This window comes from Pristiophorus japonicus, chromosome 2 (genome assembly GCF_044704955.1).
Source record: "Pristiophorus japonicus isolate sPriJap1 chromosome 2, sPriJap1.hap1, whole genome shotgun sequence".
Lineage (NCBI taxonomy): Eukaryota > Metazoa > Chordata > Chondrichthyes > Pristiophoridae > Pristiophorus > Pristiophorus japonicus.
In genome coordinates, this window is record NC_091978.1 from 154,732,692 (window position 1) to 154,752,501 (window position 19,810).

Below are 19,810 nucleotides of genomic sequence, written 5' to 3' on the forward strand. Positions count from 1 at the left end.
GCGTGCCAGAATGTATAAACATAAAAGGTGAATCAGAAAGTGGGGTTAAAGCAGGAAAAAAAAATGGTTAAAAAACAAATGTAAAAGCCCTTTATCTGAATGCATGTAGCATTCGTAACAAAATAGGTGAGTTGACTGCACAAGTAGATACAAATGGGTATGATCTGATAGCCATTACAGAGACGTGGTTGCAAGGTGACCAGGACCGGGAACTAAATATTATGGGGTATTTGACAATTCGGAAGGACAGACAGAAAGGAAAAGGAGGTGCGGTAGCACTGTTAATAAAAGGATGGGATCAATGCGTTAGTGAGAAACGATATTGGCTCAGAGGATCAAGATGTTGAATCAGTTTGGGTGGAGATAAGGAATAAGGGGAAAAAGTCGCTGGTGGGCATAGTCTATAGGCCCCCTAACAGTAGCTACACTGCTGGACGTAGAAATAATGGAGGCTTGTAATAAAGGAACGGCAATAATCACGGGCGATTTTAACCTTCATATTGATTGGACAAGCAAATTGGCCAGGGTAACCTGGAGGAAGAGTTCATAGAGTGTATCTGGGATAGTTTTCTTGAACAGTACATTGCGGAACCAAACAGGGAGCAGGCTATCTTAGATCTAGTACTGTGTAATGAGACAGGATTAATAAATGACCTCGTAATAAAGGATCCTCGAGGAATGAGTGATCATAACCGGTTTGAATTTCAAATTCAGTTGGAGGGTGAGAATGTTGGTTCTCAAACCAGTGTCCTAAGCTGAAATAAAAGGAGACTACAACGTTATGAGGGCAGAGTTGGCTAAAGTGGACTGGGAAAATAGATTAAAGTATGGGATGGTTGATCAGCAGTGGCAGACATGTGAGATATTTCATAACTCACAACAAAAATATATCTAAATGAGAAGGGATAACCATCCGTAGCTAACTAAGGAAATAAGGGATGGTATCAAATTAAAAATAAGGACACACAATGTGGCCAAGGCTAGTGGGAGGCCAGAGGATTGAGAAACTTTTAAAAGCCAGCAAAGAACGACTAAAAAAAAAGAGGGGGAGGATAGATTATGAAAGTAAACCAGTACAAAATATAAAAAGATAGTAAGAGTTTCTACAGGTACATAAAAAGGAAAAGAGTGGTTAAAGTAAATGTCAATCCCCGAGAGGATGAGACTGGGGAATTAATAATGGAGAACATGGAAATGGAAGAGACGGTGAACAAATATTTTGTATCGGTCTTCACGTTCGAAGACACTAAAAACATCCCAATAGTGGATAATCAAGGGACTATGGGGAGGGAGGAACTTAAAACAATCACTAATGAAGTAGTACTCGGTAAAATAATGGGACTAAACGCAGACAAGTCCCCTGGACCTGATGGCTTACATCCTAGGATCTTAAAAGAAGTGGCTGTAGAGATAGTTGATGCATTGGTTGTAATCTACCAAAATTCAATGGATTCTGGGGCGGTCCCAGTAGATTGGAAAACTTCAAATGTAACGCTCCTATTTAAAAAAAGGAGGCAGACAAAAAGCAGGAAACTATAGACCAGTTAGCCCAACATCTGTCGTTGGGAAAATGCTGGAGTCCATTATTAAGGAAGCAATAGCGGGACATTTGGAAAAGCATAATTCAATCAAGCAGAGTCAGCATGGTTTAATGAAACGGAAATCATGTTTGACAAATTTGCTGGAGTTCTTTGAGGATGTAATGAGCAGGGTGGATAAGGGGGAACCAGTGGATGTGGTGTATTTGGATTTTCAGAAGGCATTCGATAAGGTGCCACATAAAAATGTTACTGCACAAGATAAAAGTTCACGGGATTAGGGGTAATATATTCGCATGGATAGAGGATTGGCTAACTAACAGAAAACAGAGAGTTGGGATAAATGGGTAATTTTCCAGTTGGCAGTGACTAGTGGGGTGCCGCAGGGATTGGTGCTGGGCCCTCAACTATTTACAATCTATATTGACATGGATGAAGGGACCGAGTGTAATGTAGCCAAGTTTGCTGATGATACAAAGATGGGTGGGAAAGCAAATTGTGACGAGGGTACAAAAAATCTGCAAGGGGTAAAGACAGGCTAAGTGAGTGGGCAAATATTTGGCAGATGGAGTATAATGTGGGAAAATGTGAGGTTATCCATTTTGGCAGAAAAAATAGAAAAGCAGATTATAATTTAAATGGAGAAAAATTGCAAAGTGCTGCAGTACAGAGGAATCTGGGGATCCTTGTGCATGAAACACAAAAAGTTAGTATGCAGGTACAGCAAGTAATCAGGAAGGCAAATGCAATGTTGACCTTTATTGCAAGGGGGATAGAGTATAAAAGCAGAGAAGTCTTGCTACAATTGTATAGAGTATTGGTAAGGCTATACCTAGAGTACTGCGTAAGTTTTGGTCTCCGTATTTAATACTTGCATTAGAGGCTGTTCAGAGAAGGTGCACTAAGTTTATTCCAAAGATGAGTGGGTTGACTTATGAAGCTAGGTTGGGCCGTGACATAATGGAGTTCAGAAGAATGAGAGGTGATCTTATCGATACATACAAAGATAATGAGGGGGCATGACAAGGTGGATGCAGAGAGGATATTTTCACTCAGAGGGGAAACTAAAACTAGGGGACATGGTCTCAGAATAAGGGGTTGCCCATTTAAAACGGAGATGAGGAATTTCTTCTGAGGGTTGTAAATCTGTGGAATTCTCTGCCCCAGAGAGCTGTGGAGGCTGGGTCATTGAATATATTTAAGGTGGGGATAAGACAGATTTTTGAGCGATAAGGGAATAAAGGGTTATGTGGAGCGGGCGGGGAAGTGGAGCTGAGTCCATGATCAGATCAGCCATGACCTTATTGAATGGCGGAGCAGGCTCGATGGGCCAAATGGCTGACTCCTATTCTTATGGTAGGCGACAGTATAGTCAGAGGCATAGATACTGGTTTCTGCACCTGCAACTGGGAGGCTGTGTCGACAGACAGAAAACAGAGAGTAGGGATAACAGGTAATTTTCTATTTGTCAGGCTGTAACTAGTGTCGCGCTGCAAGGATCAGTGCTTAGGCCTCAGATATTTAGAATCTACGCCCCTCCTGTTCCAGTCTGCCTGTATTTTAGATACATCAAGTATCTGGAATATTTAGTCCCCAATCCTGGCCACCTTGCAACCATGTCTCTGTAATGGTTATTAGAATCTATATTAATGACTTAGATGAAGGGACCGAGTGCAATGTATCCAAGTTTGCTGACAATACAAAGCTAGGTGGGAAGGAAAGCTGCGAGGAGGATACAAAGAGCCTGCAAAAGGACAGATAGGTTAAGTGAGTGGGCAATAAGGTAGTAGATGGAGTATAATGTGTGGAAATGTGAGGTTATTCACTTCAGTAGGAAGGAGAGAAATACAGAATATTTTATAAATGGTGAGAAACTATTAAACATTGGTGTTGAGAGATTTAGGTGTTCGAGTACAAGAAACAGAGTTAGCATGCATGTATAGCATGCAATTAGGAAGACAAATGGCATGTTAGCCTTTATTTCAAGAGGGTTAGAGTACAACAGTAAGGAAGTCTTGCGACAATTGTACATAGTACAACCGTGCACAGTTTTGGTCTCCGCATATAAAGGAAGAATATACTTGCCTTTATGGTGGTGCAACAAAATTTCACCAGATTGATCACTGGGATGAGAGGGTTGTCCTATGAAGAGAGATTGAGTAGATTGGGCCTATGCTCCGTGGAGTTTAGAAGAATGAGAGGTGATTGCTTTGAAACATACAAGATTCGGAGGGGGATTGACAGGATAAATGGTGAGAGATTGTTTTCCCTGGTTGGAGTGTCTAGAACTTGGGGGCATAGTCTCATAAGGGGTTAGCCTTTTAAGACTGAGATGAGGAGGAATTTCTTCATTCAGAGGGTTGTGCATCTTTGGAATTCTCTGCCCCAATGCCGATGCTCCATCGTTGAGTATATTCAAGGCTGAGATAGATTTTTGGACTCTCGGGGAATCAAGGGATATGGGGATTGAGCGGGAAAGTGGAGTTGAGGTTGAAGAGCTGCCATGATCTTAATGAGCAGCAAAGCAGACTATATGGCCTAAGCCTACTCCGAAATATTATGCTTATGATAGATTTTTGTTTGGTAAGGGTATCAAGAGGTATAGAACAAAGATGGATAAATGGAGTTGAGGTGCAAATGGCAGAACAGGCTTGAGGGGCTGAATGCTCTACCTCTGTTCCCATTTTACAATTTAATTCCCATTAATCAGAAAAGTATTTGCGTGGTCCTGCTCCTCTCATCTTCATTTTACTAGCAGTAAAATCAAAACTTAGTCCTTTCTTACGAAGATATAATAGTAATGCAGGTCTGAGAGTAGGCTTAGGGGCAGGGAATAACCTGGTAGGAATTTTTTGAATGTGTGGTGATCACCATTTTAATAGTTTGTGATGTGCACTGATCATTCACATTGTAGATCATTCTAACATTTCAGTGAATACTAACTGTAATTCTGTTTGTCGTGGAGGCAAGAGGAAGTGGTTCAAGACCCATTCTCAGTCGCTTCTGTTTCTCACAGTAGGCTTTCCAGGTTTCTTCATTCAAACCATAATTGAAGTAATCAGAAAGATCAGCACCTTAAGTGGAGGGGAAAAGAACTGAATGAGCAAGTAGCAGTATAATTACAATAATTATTGAACTCCAACTGTTTTTTGCCCAAGACATAGATTTTGAGAACTGCATGAACAGAAAACGGTCACTATATTAAGATCAGCAATTTCTTACCAGCAATTTTTGGAGACAATACAAAAAAACATCAAGATTTAGGTGACAACACTTAAATAGCTTTTTAATTAATGCACAAATTTAAATATTCAACTAGTGAGAGGATCAATTGGCAACAGAAAATACTATACCAGGTTTTCTCCAAGGTTTATCTTCAAAAGAGTCCAAGTCTATTTCTAATGTTGGGATTCCATTGATGTCGCCAGGAGCATCGAGGTCAACCCCTTTTCCAGCTTTTGTTCCTAGGAAATAAAAGTTCAAAGATTGACTAGAAGTAACAATACATTTCCATTTCCACAGCAGAATACTAAAACATTCCAAAGTAGCAAAAACAATTTTTCTTCATCCTCCACCTAATTCTAAATCAGTTTTGCAGTTCTCATTCAATATTATGGATGCAAAGACAAACAAATAAAATTAATTTATTCAAAAACGAATTTACTACCTTGTAATTCACTATCCACGAAGGAGTGCAGGAGTCCCAAGTGCATCTCGCATTCCAACCGGTACTGGGGAAGGCAATGGTTTCTCAGGGTGGGGGGGGGGGGGTGGGTACAGCCAGAACCAAGTACACTGCATCACAGGTGGTTCAGCTGTATGGTGGGGTTGGGGGCGGGAGAAGAAGAGGAAGATCGGGAAAGCAACAGTGATAGGGGAACTCAATAATTAGGGGAACAGACAGGTGTTTCTGCGACAGCAGACGTGATTCCTGAACGCTACGTTGTCTCCCTGGTCAAGATTGTCGATGAGCAGCTGCATAATATTCTGAGGGGGTGGGTGAACAGCCAGAGGTTGTGATCCATATCGGTACCAATGACATAGATAACAGAGGGATGAGGTCCTGCAGGCAGATTTTAAGGGGCTAAAAAGCAGGACCTCAAAAGATAATATTCTGCCGATTAGCTCATGGTACCGGGAATAGTGAGTGCAGAAATAGGATAGAGCAGACGAATGCGTGGTTGGAGAGACGGTGCAGGAGGGAGGGCTTTAGATTCCTGGGACAGTGGGACCAGTTCTCAGGGAGGTGGAATCTGTATAGGCTGGACAAGTTGGTCCCAGCTCTGCTGAGGTGCAATACCCTCACAGGGGAAGTTTGCTCGTGCTGTTGATGAGGATTTAAACTAATTTGGCAGGGGTATGAGCACCAGGATGTAGCATGAGAAAGGAGAAACAAGATGCACAAAGGATTGGGGGAGATAGATAGCACTGCAGTAAGAAATAGTACAGTATTAGATGGGGTCAGAGTAAGAGAATACAAGGTGGTCCAAGATAGGTTTACAGTGAATGTGTGTAAATGCACAAAGCACGATAAATAAGGTTGGTGAGCTGCAGGCGCAAATAGCCACATGGGAATATGATGTTGCGACAATAACAGAGATCTGGCTCAAAAAAGGGCAGGATTGGATACTAAATATTCCTGGATAGAAGGTGTTGAGGAAAGAAAGGAGGTCAGGTGGTAGCATTGATTGAGAATATTACAGTGCTGGAGAAAAAGAGAGAATGTCCTGGAGGGGTTAAGGACAGAATCTATTTGGTTAGAGTTAACATAGAAACATAGAAAATAGGTGCATGAGTAGGCCATTCGGCCCTTCTAGCCTGCACCGCCATTCAAGGAGTTCATGGCTGAACATACAACTTCAGTACCCGATTCCTGCTTTCTCGCCATACCCCTTGATCCCCTAGTAGTAAGGACTTCATCTAACTCCTTTTTGAATATATTTAGTGAATTGGCCTCAACAACTTTCTGTGGTAGAGAATTCCACAGGTTCACCACTCTCTGGGTGAAGAAGTTTCTCCTCATCTCGGTCCTAAATGGCTTACCCCTTATCCTTAGACTGTGACCTCTGGTTCTGGACTGTTCCAACATTGGGAACATTCTTCCTGCATCTAACCTGTCTGAACCCATCAGAATTTTAAACGTTTCTATGAGGTCCCCTCTCATTCTTCTGAACTCCAGTGAATACAAGCCCAGTTGATCCAGTCTTTCTTGACAGGTCAGTCCCGCCAGCCCGGGAATCAGTCTGGTGAACCTTCGCTGCACTCCCTCAATAGCAAAAATGTCCTTCCTCAGGTTAGGAGACCAAAACTGTACACAATACTCCAGGTGTGGCCTCACCAAGGCCCTGTACAACTGTAGCAACACCTCCCTGCCCCTGCACTCAATTCTCCTCGCTATGAAGGCCAACATGCCATTTGCTTTCTTAACCGCCTGCTGTACCTGCATGCCAACCTTCAATGACTGATGTACCATGACACCCAGGTCTCGTAGTACCTCCCCTTTTCCTAATCTATCACCATTCAGATAATAGTCGGTCTCTCTGTTTTTACCACCAAAGTGGATAACCTCACATTTATCCACATTATACTTCATCTGCCATGCATTTGCCCACTCACCTAACCTATCCAAGTCACTCTGCAGCCTCATAGCATCCTCCTCGCAGCTCACACTGCCACCCAACTTAGTGTCATCCGCGAATTTGGAGATACTACATTTAATCCCCTCGTCTAAATCATTAATGTACAGTGTAAACAGCTGGGGCCCCATAACAGAACCTAGCGCTACCCCACTAGTCTCTGCCTGCCATTCTGAAAAGTACCCATTTACTCCTACTCTTTGCTTCCTGTCTGACAACCAGTTCTCAATCCATGTCAGCACACTACCCCTAATCCCATGTGCTTTAACTTTGCACATTAATCTCTTGTGTGGGACCTTGTCGAAAGCCTTCTGAAAGTCCAAATATATCACATTAACTGGTTCTCCCTTGTCCACTCTACTGGAAACATCCTCAAAAAATTCCAGAAGATTTGTCAAGCATGATTTCCCTTTCACAAATCCATGCTGACTTGGACCTATCATGTCACCTCTTTCCAAATGCGCTGCTATGACATCCTTAATAATTGATTCCATCATTTTACCCACGACCGATGTCAGGCTGACCGGTCTATAATTCCCTGTTTTCTCTCTCCCTCCTTTTTTAAAAAGTGGGGTGACATTGGCTACCCTCCACTCCATAGGAACTGATCCAGAGTCAATGGAATGTTGGAAAATGACTGTCAATGCATCCGCTATTTCCAAGGCCACCTCCTTAAGTACTCTGGGATGCAGTCCATCAGGCCCTGGGGATTTATCGGCCTTCAATCCCATCAATTTCCCCAACACAATTTCCCGACTAATAAGGATTTCCCTCAGTTCCTCCTCCTTACTAGACCCTCTGACCCCTTTTATATCCGGAAGGTTGTTTGTGTCCTCCTTAGTGAATACCGAACCAAAGTACTTGTTCAATTGGTCCGCCATTTCTTTGTTCCCCGTTATGACTTCCCTTGATTCTGACTGCAGGGTACCTACGTTTGTCTTTACTAACCTTTTTCTCTTTACATATCTATCGAAACTTTTGCAATCCGTCTTAATGTTCCCTGCAAGCTTCTTCTCGTACTCCACTTTCCCTGCCTTAATCAAACCCTTTGTCCTCCTCTGCCGAGTTCTAAATTTCACCCAGTCCCCGGGTTCGCTGCTATTTCTGGCCAATTTGTATGCCACTTCCTTGGCTTTAATACTATCCCCGATTTCCCTTGATAACCACGGTTGAGCCACCTTCCCTTTTTTATTTTTACGCCAGACAGGAATGTACAATTGTTGTCGTTCATCCATGCGGTCTCTAAATGTCTGCCATTGCCCATCCACAGTCAACCCCTTAAGTATCATTCGCCAATCTATCCTAGCCACTTCACGCCTCATACCTTCAAAGTTACCCTTCTTTAAGTTCTGGACCATGGTCTCTGAATTAACTGTTTCATTCTCCATCCTAATGCAGAATTCCACCATATTATGGTCACTCTTCCCCAAGGGGCCTCGCACAACGAGATTGCTAATTAATCCTCTCTAATTACACCACACCCAGTCTAAGATGGCCTCCCCCCTAGTTGGTTCCTCGACATATTGGTCTAGAAAACCATCCCTTATGCACTCCAGGAAATCCTCCTCCACCGTATTGCTTCCAGTTTGGTTAGCCCAATCTATGTGCATATTAAAGTCACCCATTATAACTGCTGCACCCTTATAGCATGCACCCCTAATTTCCTGTTTGATGCCCTCCCCAACATCACTACTACTGTTTGGAGGTCTGTACACAACTCCCACTAACGTTTTTTGCCCTTTGGTGTTCTGCAGCTCTACCCATATAGATTCCACATCATCCAAGCTAATGTCCTTCCTAACTATTGCATTAATCTCCTCTTTAACCAGCAATGCTACCCCACCTCCTTTTCCTTTTATTCTATCCTTCCTGAATGTTGAATACCCCTGGATGTTGAGTTCCCAGCCCTGATCATCCTGGAGCCACATCTCTGTAATCCCAATTACATCATATTTGTTAACATCCATTTGCACAGTTAATTCATCCATCTTATTATGGATACTCCTTGCATTAAGACACAAAGCCTTCAGGCTTGTTTTTTTTTTTAAACACCCTTTGTCCTTTTAGAATTTTGCTGCACAGTGGCCCTTTTTGTTCTTTGCCTTGGGTTTCTCTGCCTTCCACTTTTCCTCATCTCCTTTCTGTTTTTTGCTTTCGTCTCCTTTTTGTTTCTCTCTGCATTGGTTCCCATCCCCCTGCCATATTAGTTTAACTCCTCCCCAACAGCACTAGCAAACACTCCTCCTAGGACATTGGTTCCGGTCCTGTCCAGGTGCAGACCGTCCGGTTTGTACTGATCCCACCTCCCCCAGAACTGCTTCCAATGCCCCAGGAATTTGAATCCCTCCCTGCTGCACCACTGCTCAAGCCACGTATTCATCTGCGCTATCCTGCGATTCCTACTCTGACTAGCACGTGGCACTGGTAGCAATCCCGAGATTACTACTTTTGAGGTCCTACTTTTTAATTTCGCCCCTAGCTCCTTAAATTCGTTTCGTAGGACCTCATCCCTTTTTTTAAACCTATGTCGTTGGTACCAATGTGCAGCACGACAACTGGCTGTTCTCCCTCCCTTTTTAGAATGTCCTGCACCCGCTCCGAGACATTCTTGACCCTTGCACCAGGGAGGCAACATACCATCCTGGAGTCTTGGTTGCGGCCGCCGAAACGCCTATCTATTCCCCTTACAATCGAATCCCCTATCACTATCGCTCTCCCACTCTTTTTCCTGCCTTCCTGTGCAACAGAGCCAGCCACGGTGCCATGAACTTGGCTGCTGCTGCGCTCCCCTGATGAGTCATCCCCCTCAACAGTACTCAAAGCAGTGTATCTGTTTTGCAGGGGGATGACCACAGGGGACCCCTGCACTACCTTCCTTGCACTGCTCTTCCTGCTGGTCTTCCATTCCCGAGCTGGCTGTGGACCCTTTACCTGCGGTACGACCAACTCGCTACACGTGCTACTGACGTCATTCTCAGCATCGTGGATGCTCCAGAGTGAATCCACCCTCAGCTCCAACTCCGCAACAATAAGAAACAATAGAGGTGCCATTACACCACTAGGTGTATTCTAAAGGCCAACAACTGCGAAGGATAGAGGAGCAAATTTGCAAGGAAATTACAAAGAGGTGCAAGCAGTGTCATCATCATCATAGGCAGTCCCTTGGAATCAAGGAAGACTTGCTTCCACTCTTAAAATTAGTCCTTAGGTGGCTGAACAGTCCAATAAGAGAGCCACAGTCCCCGTCACAGGTGGGAGATAGTCATTAAGGAAGGGTGGGACTGATTTGCCGCAAGCTCTTTCCGCTGCCTGCGCTTGGCGATGAGACCCGAGGTGCTCAGCGCCCTCCCGGATGCACTTCCTCCACTTAGGAGTCCCTGGCCAAAGACCACCCTAGATGTCAGTGGGGATGATGCACTTTATCAGGGAGGATTTGAGGGTGTCCTTGTAACGTTTCCTCTGCCCACCTTTGGCTCGTTTGCCGTGAAGGAGTTCCGAGTAGAGCGCTTGCTTTGGGAGTCTCGGATCTGGCATGTGGACAATGTGGCCTGCTCAGTGAAGCTGATCAAGTGTGATCAGAGCTTCAATATTGGGGATGTTGGCCTAGCTGAGGACGCTAATGTTGGTGTGTCTGTCCTCCCAGGGGATTTGTAGGATTTTGCGGAGACATCGTTGATGATATTTCTCCAGCGACTTGGTGTCTACTGTATATGGTCCATGTTTCTGAGCAATACAGGAGGGCGGGCATTACTACAGCCCTGTAGACCATGAGATTGATGGCAGATTTGAGGGCCTGGTCTTCGAACATTCTTTTCCTCAGGCGGCCAAAGGCTGCACTGGAGGCGGTGTTGAATCTTGTCATCGATGTCTGCTCTTGTTGATAAGAGGCTCCTGAGGTATGGGAAATGGTCCACGTTGTCCAGGGCCGCACTGTGGATCTTGATGACTGGGGGGCAGTGCTGTGCAGCGAGGACTGGCTGGTGGAGGACCTTTGTCTTACTAATGTTTAGCATAAGGCCCATGCTTTCGTACGTCTCAGTAAATACGTTGACTATGTCCTGGAGTTCAGACGCTGTATGTGCACAGACGCAGGCGTCGTCCGCGTACTGTAGTTCGATGACAGAGGTTGGTGTGGTCTTGGACCTGGTCTGGAGACGGCGAAGGTTGAACAGGTTTACACTGGTTCTGTAGTTTAGTTCCATTCCAGCGGGGAGCTTGTTGGCCGTGAGTTGGAGCATGGCAGCGAGGAAGATTGAGAAGAGGGTTGGGGTGATGACGCAGCCCTGTTTGACCCCGGTCCGGACGTGGATTGGGTCCATCACTGCATCTCTGAGATCTCCCGGCATGCTCTCCTCCCTCCAGATGAGAGAGATGAGGTCATGTATTCACAAGAGAGGTGCAAGCAGTGTAGAGTAGTGATAATGGGAGACTTGAACTATCCTAATATAGGTTGGGATACTATATGTGAAGGGCAGAAAGTGGGAAGAATTTCTGGTGTTCAGGTGAACTTCCTTGATCAGTACATTTCCGGTCCTACAAGGAAAGAGGCATTGCTGAATCTGGTTCTGGGAAATGAGGTAAGTCAAGTGGAGCAAGTGTCAGTCGGGGAACATGATCATAGTGTCATAAGGTTTCGATTAGATTGGTCCCGGTCCTTTTCCATAACTAAAGTAAAAATACTTAATTGGAGGAAGACCAATTTCAGTGGATTGAGAATGGATCTGGCTCGGGTAAATTGGAATCAAAGATTGGCAGGCAAAACTGTAATTGAACAATGGGCTGCCTTTAAAGAGGAGATAGTTTGCGTACAGTTGAGGTACATACACACGAGGGGGAAAGATAGGGCAACCAAAGCCAGAGCTCCCGGAAGATGAAAGAGACAGAGAGTAAGATGAAGCAAAAACAGCTGTCAGGTTGAGAATACAAGTGAGAACGAGGCTGAATTTAGAAAGTTCAGAGGGAAAGTGAAAAAGGAAATAAGGTCAAAGACAGAGTATGAGCATAGATTGGCAGCTAACATAAAAGGGAATTCAAAAGTTTTCTGCAAGCATATAAATAGTAAATGGGTAGTAAGAGGGGTGAGGCCCATTAGGGACCAAAAAGGAGACCCATGAACGGAGGCAGAGGGCATGGCTGAGGTATTAAATGAGTACTTTGCATCTGTCTTTACCAAGAAAGAAGATGCTGCCAAAGTCGTAGTGAACAGGGAGGTAGTTGAGATACTGGGTGTGATAAAAATTGAGAGAAGAGGTATTAGAAAGGCTGGCTGTACTTAAAGTTGATAAGTCACCAGGACTGGATAGCATGCATCCTCGGTTGCTGAGGGAAGTAAAGGTGGAAATTGCAGAGGTACTGGCCATATTCTTTCTATTCTCATTAGATACGGGGGGTAGGGGGGGTGGAGAATTACAAATGTTACACCCTTGTTCAAAAAAGGGTGCAAGGATAACCCAGCAACTACAGGTCAGTTAGTTTCACTGCGGTAGTGGACAAACTTTTAGAAACGATAATCTGGAACAAAATTAACAATCTCTTGGACAAGTGTGGACTAATTAAAGAAAGCCAGCACAGGTTTGTTAAAAGCAAATCGTGTTTAACTAACTTGATTGAGTTTTTTGATGAGGTAACAGAGAGGGCAGATGAGGGTAGTGCAGTTGATGTGGTGCACATGGATGTCCAAAAGGCGTTTGATGGAAGTGCCACATAATAGGCTTGTCAGCAAAGTTGAAGATCATGGAATAAAAGGGACAGTGGCAGCATGGATATGAAATACGCTAAGTGACAGGAAACAGTGGTGAATAGTTGTTTATTAGACTGGTGGAAGGTACAACGTGGGATTCCCCAGAGGTCGGTACTAGGACCAATGAATTTCTTGATGCATATTACTGATTGGGTTTTGGGTGTACAGGGCACAATTTCAAAATTTGTAGATGATTCAAAACTTGGAAGTATAGTGAACAGTGAGGAGGATAGTGATAGACTTCAAGGGCACAGAGAGCCTGGTGGAATGGGTGGACATTTGGCAGATGAAATTTAAGGCAGAAAAGTGCAAAGTGACACATTTTGGTAGGAAGAACGAGGAGAGGCAATATAAACTAAAGGGTACAATTCTGAAGGGGGTGCATGAACAGAGAGACCTGGGGGTATATGTGCACAAATCATTGAAGGTGGCAAGGTAGGTTGAGAAAGCAGTTAAAAATAGCATAAGGGATCTTGACTTCATAAATAGAGGCATAGAGTTAAAAAGCAAGGAGGATATGACAAACCTTTATAAAACACTGGTCCAACCTCAACTGGAGTATTGTGTCCAATTATGGGCACCGCACTTTAGGAAGGATGTGAAGGCTTTCGAGAGGATTCAGAAAAGATTTATAAGAATGGTTCCAGGGATGAGGGACTCCAGTTACGTGGATAGACTGGAGAAGCTGGGGTTGTTCTCCTTAGAGCAGAGAAGGTTGAGAGGAGATTTGATAGAGGTGTTTAAAATCATGAGGGGTCGAGACAGAGTAGATAGAGAGAAAATGTTCCCATTGGCAGAAGGGTCGAGAACCAGAGGACACAGATTTAAGGTGATTGGCAGAAGAACCAAAGGTGACATGAGGGAAAACTTTTTTACGCAGCAAGTGATTAGGATCTGGAATGCACTACCCGAGAGGATGGTGGATGCAGATTCAATCGTGGCTTTCAAAGGGAATTGGATAAGTACGTGAAGGAAAAGAAATTGCAGGGCCACAGGGAAAGGGCGGGGGATTGGGACTAGCTGAACTGCTCTTGCAGAGAACTGGCACAGGCTTGATGGGCCGAATCGCCTCCTTCTATGCTTTAACCATTCTATGATTCTAACATCCGAAAACATGTTGCAATTATGCTAAATGGTCTATATAAACTGCAAGTTGTTGTTTTACAAATGCTATACTGCATTGCTAATGAAATACTAATGAAATCAATAAACTCTTAGAACTCTTTTGGGAGGAAACTAAACATTAACTCATGCCCCCCGATCTGGGGGACACACCAAACATTTTTCAAGGTCCTTTTTGTGTGGTTTTTTTTGTATTTTTTTGGGGGGGTTTTTTGGGCACTAAAATCATTTTTTTTTTTCCCCAAGTGCCCGCTATAAAAGGGGAGGGGGACACTAAAAACACCAGCAATTAAAACAAATTAAACTTTAAAACATAAAATCAAATTAATGATGATGCACTCCAGTCCCTCCGGCGCCCACCTCTCGCGGAAGGCCGCGAGTGTACCAGTGGACACCGCATGCTCCATCTCCAAGGACACCCTGGCCCGGATGTAGGCACGGAAGAGAGGCAGGCAGTCAGGCTGAATGACCCCCTCGACCGCCCGTCAATAAATAAACTCTTACATCAGGATATAACAGTTCAACAGCTGAAGTACTCAGTTTAAATATAAAATTCCAAGAGTCAGAATGTGAGATGGTGTGTTGCTTTCTCAATAAGCAACGACAGTTGGGAAAAAGGGCCAAGTGAGGCTATATACTTCTCCACTGGGTGGTAGAGAAAAGGAAAAAATGAATGAAGATATTTGCCAAGCCACTCTCGAGCAAAGGTATTCATTCTCTTCGTTGCAATTGGCATGTAGCTCAGAGAAAATAATAGGAAAAGTTTATTACCTGATCCATAAAGTCTTCCGGAGGACTTGATATTGAGATTTACAGGTGTTACTCCATAGCTATTGGACAGAAAATATAGTTCAATTTAGGATAAAAGGGGTCTCAATTTCACTGTACCAGAGATTACACACTGAATTAATTTTCTTTGCTTGAATTTTGTCAAAGCAAATATTTAGTTTCACATTTTACATCACATTTGACATTCATAGAAATGGGTATTAAAAGTTCCTGTTTATGAGTTTTAATATAAAGTTTGCATTAAAAGTTACACACACAGGACCACAATTATTTGCAGCCTTCCTGATCTGGTTTCCCAGTAAACACCAGCTGTGATAGCTTTGCTGCATATCAATAAGTACTTGTTTGTAGAATAGGCCACTCCATTAGACAGTTGGCGAAGTGAAGTGAAAGGATTGTGTCAGTTCCTTCTGGACGGACATGAGCCGAAATGACAAATAACCTGACAAGTTGCCATCAGTTGTCAAATTTGAATTTGAAAAATGGGATAAAACACAATTTTGATCATCAATGTAACCACAAATTCTAATTTAGACACAAGATCGGGAGCACCCAATGTTTGCTGGCAACTGTAGCAAGTCTACAGAGCCACTTGTACAATACCAAAGAATGCAAATAAGAATAAGAGTTCAATGCGATTGCAGTGTTCAGCTACTTTCACAATTCCTCGGATAATGAAGCAGCCCTTGCCAGCCCACAGCAGAACTCGGGCTGACAAGTGGCAGATAACACTCACTCAACACAAGTGCCAAGTAATAAGATCTTGAATGAGAGAAAGTCCAGCTACCTGACCTTGACCATTGCCAGGTTCCCCAACATCTTGGAGGTCACCACTTAACTGGACCAGTCAGATCAACAGCATGGCAACAAGAGCAGGATAGAGGTTGTGCACTCAGTGACAAGTGGCTCCTGACCCTTAAAAACCAAGCCTTCATCTGCAAGGTTCAAGTCAGGAGAATGATGGAATAGTCACCACTCATCCAGGAGAGAACAGTTTACTGAGATAGGTGCCCCGGCAATGGACTCACTATCCATCACCAGTGCACTGTGGCTGCATTATGTCCGATCTACGTGATGCACTGCAGCAGCTCACCAAAGTTACTTACATAGAAACATAGAAAACAGGTGTAGGAGTAGGCCATTCGGCCCTTCGAGCCTGCATCACCATTCAATAAGATCATGGCTGATCATTCCCTCAGTACCCCTTTCCTGCTTTCTCTCCATACCCCTTGATCCCTTTAGCCATAAGGGCCATATCTAACTCCCTTTTGAATATATCCTATGAACTGACATCAACAACTCTCTGCAGCAGGGAATTCCACAGATTAATTACTCTCTGAGTGAAGAAGTTTCTCCTCATCTCAGTCCTAAATGGCCTACCCCTTATCCTAAGACTATGTCCCCTGGTTCTGGACTTCCCCAACATCGGGAACATTCTTCCCACATCTAACCTGTCCAGTCCCTTCAGAATCTTATTTGTTTCTGTGAGATCCCCTCTCATCCTTCTAAACTCCAATGAATAAAGGCCCAGTCGATCCAGTCTCTCCTCATATGTCAGTCTAGCCATCCCGGGAATCAGTCTGGTGAATCTTCACTGCACTCCCTCAATAGCAAGTACGTCCTTCCTCAGATTAGGAGACCAAAACTGAACACAATATTCCAGGTGAGGTCTCACCAGGCCCTCTACAACTGCAGTAAGATCTCCCTGCTCCTTGGGACAGCTCCTCTCTTCTCTGCCACAGAAAAGGAAAAGAGTAGCAATGTTATGGGAAGACCATTGTTTTAAACATCATCTCCACATCATACACCTCCCTGACTTCAAAAAAGAGTGCCGTTCCTTCATCATCGTTGGGTTGATGTCCTAGGATTTCCTACCGAGCATCATTGTGGGAACACCACTACAAGGACTGCCCTAGTTCAAGGAGAAAGCTTATCATCACTGCCTTCTCAGGGCAACTATGGATGGGCAAGAAATGATGCCTTACCGGTGACATCCACATCCCAAGAACAAATATTCTGGTGGCAATTCATAAGTTAAGTTGAAAACCCTGAAGGGCAAGAGTGTGTCAAGCAAAAATATCCTTATTTTATACGTATTTTTTTTCCCCAAGAAGCTGCACCTGATCAGAATAATGCAAATGGAAACAGAATACTGGCATGGTCACCCAATGTAAACTAAAACTGCATTGCATACCTCAAGGAACACAGACAGTGCAACATTTACACACATACAGGAAGAGACGAGAACTTACGTGTACTGTGGTGCTCCAGTTTTAATGTCACCAATGGTGACTTGAACATCATCATCATCATCATCACTATCACTGTCACTTTCATCCTCCCCCTCAGCAGCAGGATTCTAAAAACCAAGAAATCAATTAATTTTAAAACAAAATTGAATGTCAAACATGGTATTATCAATCATTGAACCTTTCCCTCTCCTATTGCAAACACATGTTGAAATTAGAAAAAACATACATCATCAAGATAAACAAAGTGCAATGCTCTACTTTCTTCTGCTTTTCAATTTAAAAACATCAGCCACCCAATGTTTACTGGCAACGGTAGCAATTCTACAGACCCACCTGTGCAATACTAAAGAGTGCAAATGAGAATGAGAGTTCCCTAAACCTGATGCCAACTAGTTCAAGCATGTAACTGAACAATGAAGATTTTGAATACTAACAAAGCATGCACACAATCAGGATATTTCAAGGGTCAACCATTAATATTTGTTTCCCTAATAAAAATAAATAACTCATTTCACATTAAACTGGCTAGTATGATCAAGATACAGTACTATAGACATATTTAAAGGCAGATTTGTTTTTATAAAAACACAAAAAAATCTAAACCTATTTTAGTCTTTAGTCTGAAAATCCAATCCTGGCACTGGCAGTCCAATATTGCCGTTCACCTTTATAACCCTACACTAAATTCAGTCCAAACTAATAGAATAATGTCTCTTCTCATTGCTGCAATGGGAATTCTACCTGAATGAGTTTCAGAAGTCTCAAACTAACCATTCGGAGAGTCAAACATCACAAACTGCATACAATTTGTCAATCTATCTCAGAGACTAGGACGACAGCTGGTCTACAAATAGAAAAATTCACACAACTGCTTGCATTTATATAGCGCCTTTAATGTAGTAAAACATCCCAAAATGCTTCACAGGGGCATTATCAAACAACATTTGATACCAAGCCACATAAAGGGGCTATTACAACAGATGACCAAAAGCTTGATCAGAGGTAGGTTTTAAAGGAGTGTCTTAAAGAGAGAGGGGTAGAGATGCAAAGAGTTTTATGGAAGGAATTCCAGGGCTTAGGGCCTAGGTATCTGAAGGCACAGCCGTCAATGGTGGAGCGATTAAAATCGGGGATGCACAAGAGGCCAGAATTGGAGAAGTACAGAAATCTCGGAGGATTGTAGGGCCGGAGGAGGTTACAGAGGTAGGGAGGGGCAAGGCCATGGAGGGATTTGAAAACAAGGATAAACATTTTAAAATGTAGGTGTTGCTGGACTAGGAGCCAATGTAAGTCAGCCAGCACAGGAGTAATGGATGAACAGGTCTTGGTGCAGGTTAGGATACAGGCAGGAGAATTTTGGATGAGTTCAAGTTTACCAAGGGTGCAAGGTGGGAGACTGGGCAGGAGAGCATGGAATAGTACAGCCTAGCAGTAACAAAGGCATAGCTGAGGGTTTCACTAGATCAGCTGAGGTGGGGTGGAGATTGGCGATGTTATGAACGTGGAAGTCGACGATCTTGGTAGCATCGTGCTCCTCCCAGGTAGCGGTAAAAGCAAACAATTAAAAACAAACTAGCCATCCTACCATAGTTTAGGAATGTACAACACTGACAATAAATCTACTCAATGAAATTGTATTCCATTCTCAAGCATTAATATCTTACTTTAAGGATTTTTTAAATGTAATCAAAAAGTCTCTCACAAGCAAAGGCCTGTTCATACTCATCCTTAGCTAAATCTTGTGTCAAGTTATTTTGGTGAATATACCCCCCTCAAATATTCATTTATTTATTCCTTTCAAATGATCAATAAAATATTGAAATAATAAACAATTTATCCTCTCCTAACATTAAGCTTTATTCAAACAAATCATAAAAATGCAGAGAAGATCGGGGAGGAGATGGAAGGCGAGAGATTCAACTTACATTCAATGACCAACAGCCTAATGTTGTCCATATTCAAAAAAGGCTGACAAAACAATTGAAACGACAGACTAATTAGTCGTAATTCAATTCTGTGTAAAATATCAGAATCAATTACCAGGAGCAAAATTGAGGATTTTGTGTACAATAATCTAGTAAACTGCAATTGACATGGATTCAGAAGGAGAAGATCCCAAATGACTAACCTCTGACTGCTTTTCGAAGTGCCAACCCAAGTGGATTGCGGAAAGCCCGCTAACATGGTGTATCTAGACTCCTAATTGACAAAGTTCCATGCAAAAGGTTACTAATTAAACTAAAATTTGTGGGATGCAGAAGACATTCTGGGAATGAATAAAAAAATTGGCTTAAGGATAGAAAACAACTAGGGCTTGTTATGAGTATTTGTCAGAGTGGGAAGGAAATAGGAGCACTGACAGAGGGTGGGGGAGGGTACAATGATGGGGCTACTATTGTTTCTAATCTCCATTAATGACCTGGACTCTCAAAATCAATACAAAGTGGTCAAATTTGCAAATGATACCACACTGGAATTGAAGGAGGCGGCTCAGAAATAGCAACAAGTTGGACAACATTTGAACGTGAACAGAATAATGGAAAATGTAATTTAAACAATAAAGGACATCACTCACAAGAACATCTGAAACCTTTTAAAGCCTGTCATTTTGTCAGTCATTGATAAGTTTTTCTATCAATTAGCAGAGACAACAAAACTTCAGGGACTGACTTAAAATCCAGATGATCCACAATGTGATGGTGATAAATGACGAGGTCATCTTCTGAATGTCGC

At 43.1% G+C, this 19,810-nt stretch overlaps 1 protein-coding gene across 9 annotated transcripts in view; it reads right to left on the reverse strand.

Moving 5' to 3' along the window:
* Positions 1–19,810, reverse strand: part of fip1l1a (FIP1 like 1a (S. cerevisiae)) — a 108,876-nt gene that overhangs the window by 66,308 nt on the left and 22,758 nt on the right. For all 9 annotated transcript variants that reach the window (XM_070870021.1, XM_070870036.1, XM_070870024.1 and 6 more), the window contains exons 5-8: positions 17,078–17,184; positions 14,808–14,866; positions 4,892–5,002; positions 4,482–4,612 (exon numbers count right to left, since the gene is read on the reverse strand). In XM_070870021.1, the coding sequence (XP_070726122.1) occupies positions 4,482–4,612; positions 4,892–5,002; positions 14,808–14,866; positions 17,078–17,184 (408 nt within the window). The remainder of the gene's footprint in view (positions 1–4,481; positions 4,613–4,891; positions 5,003–14,807; positions 14,867–17,077; positions 17,185–19,810) is intronic.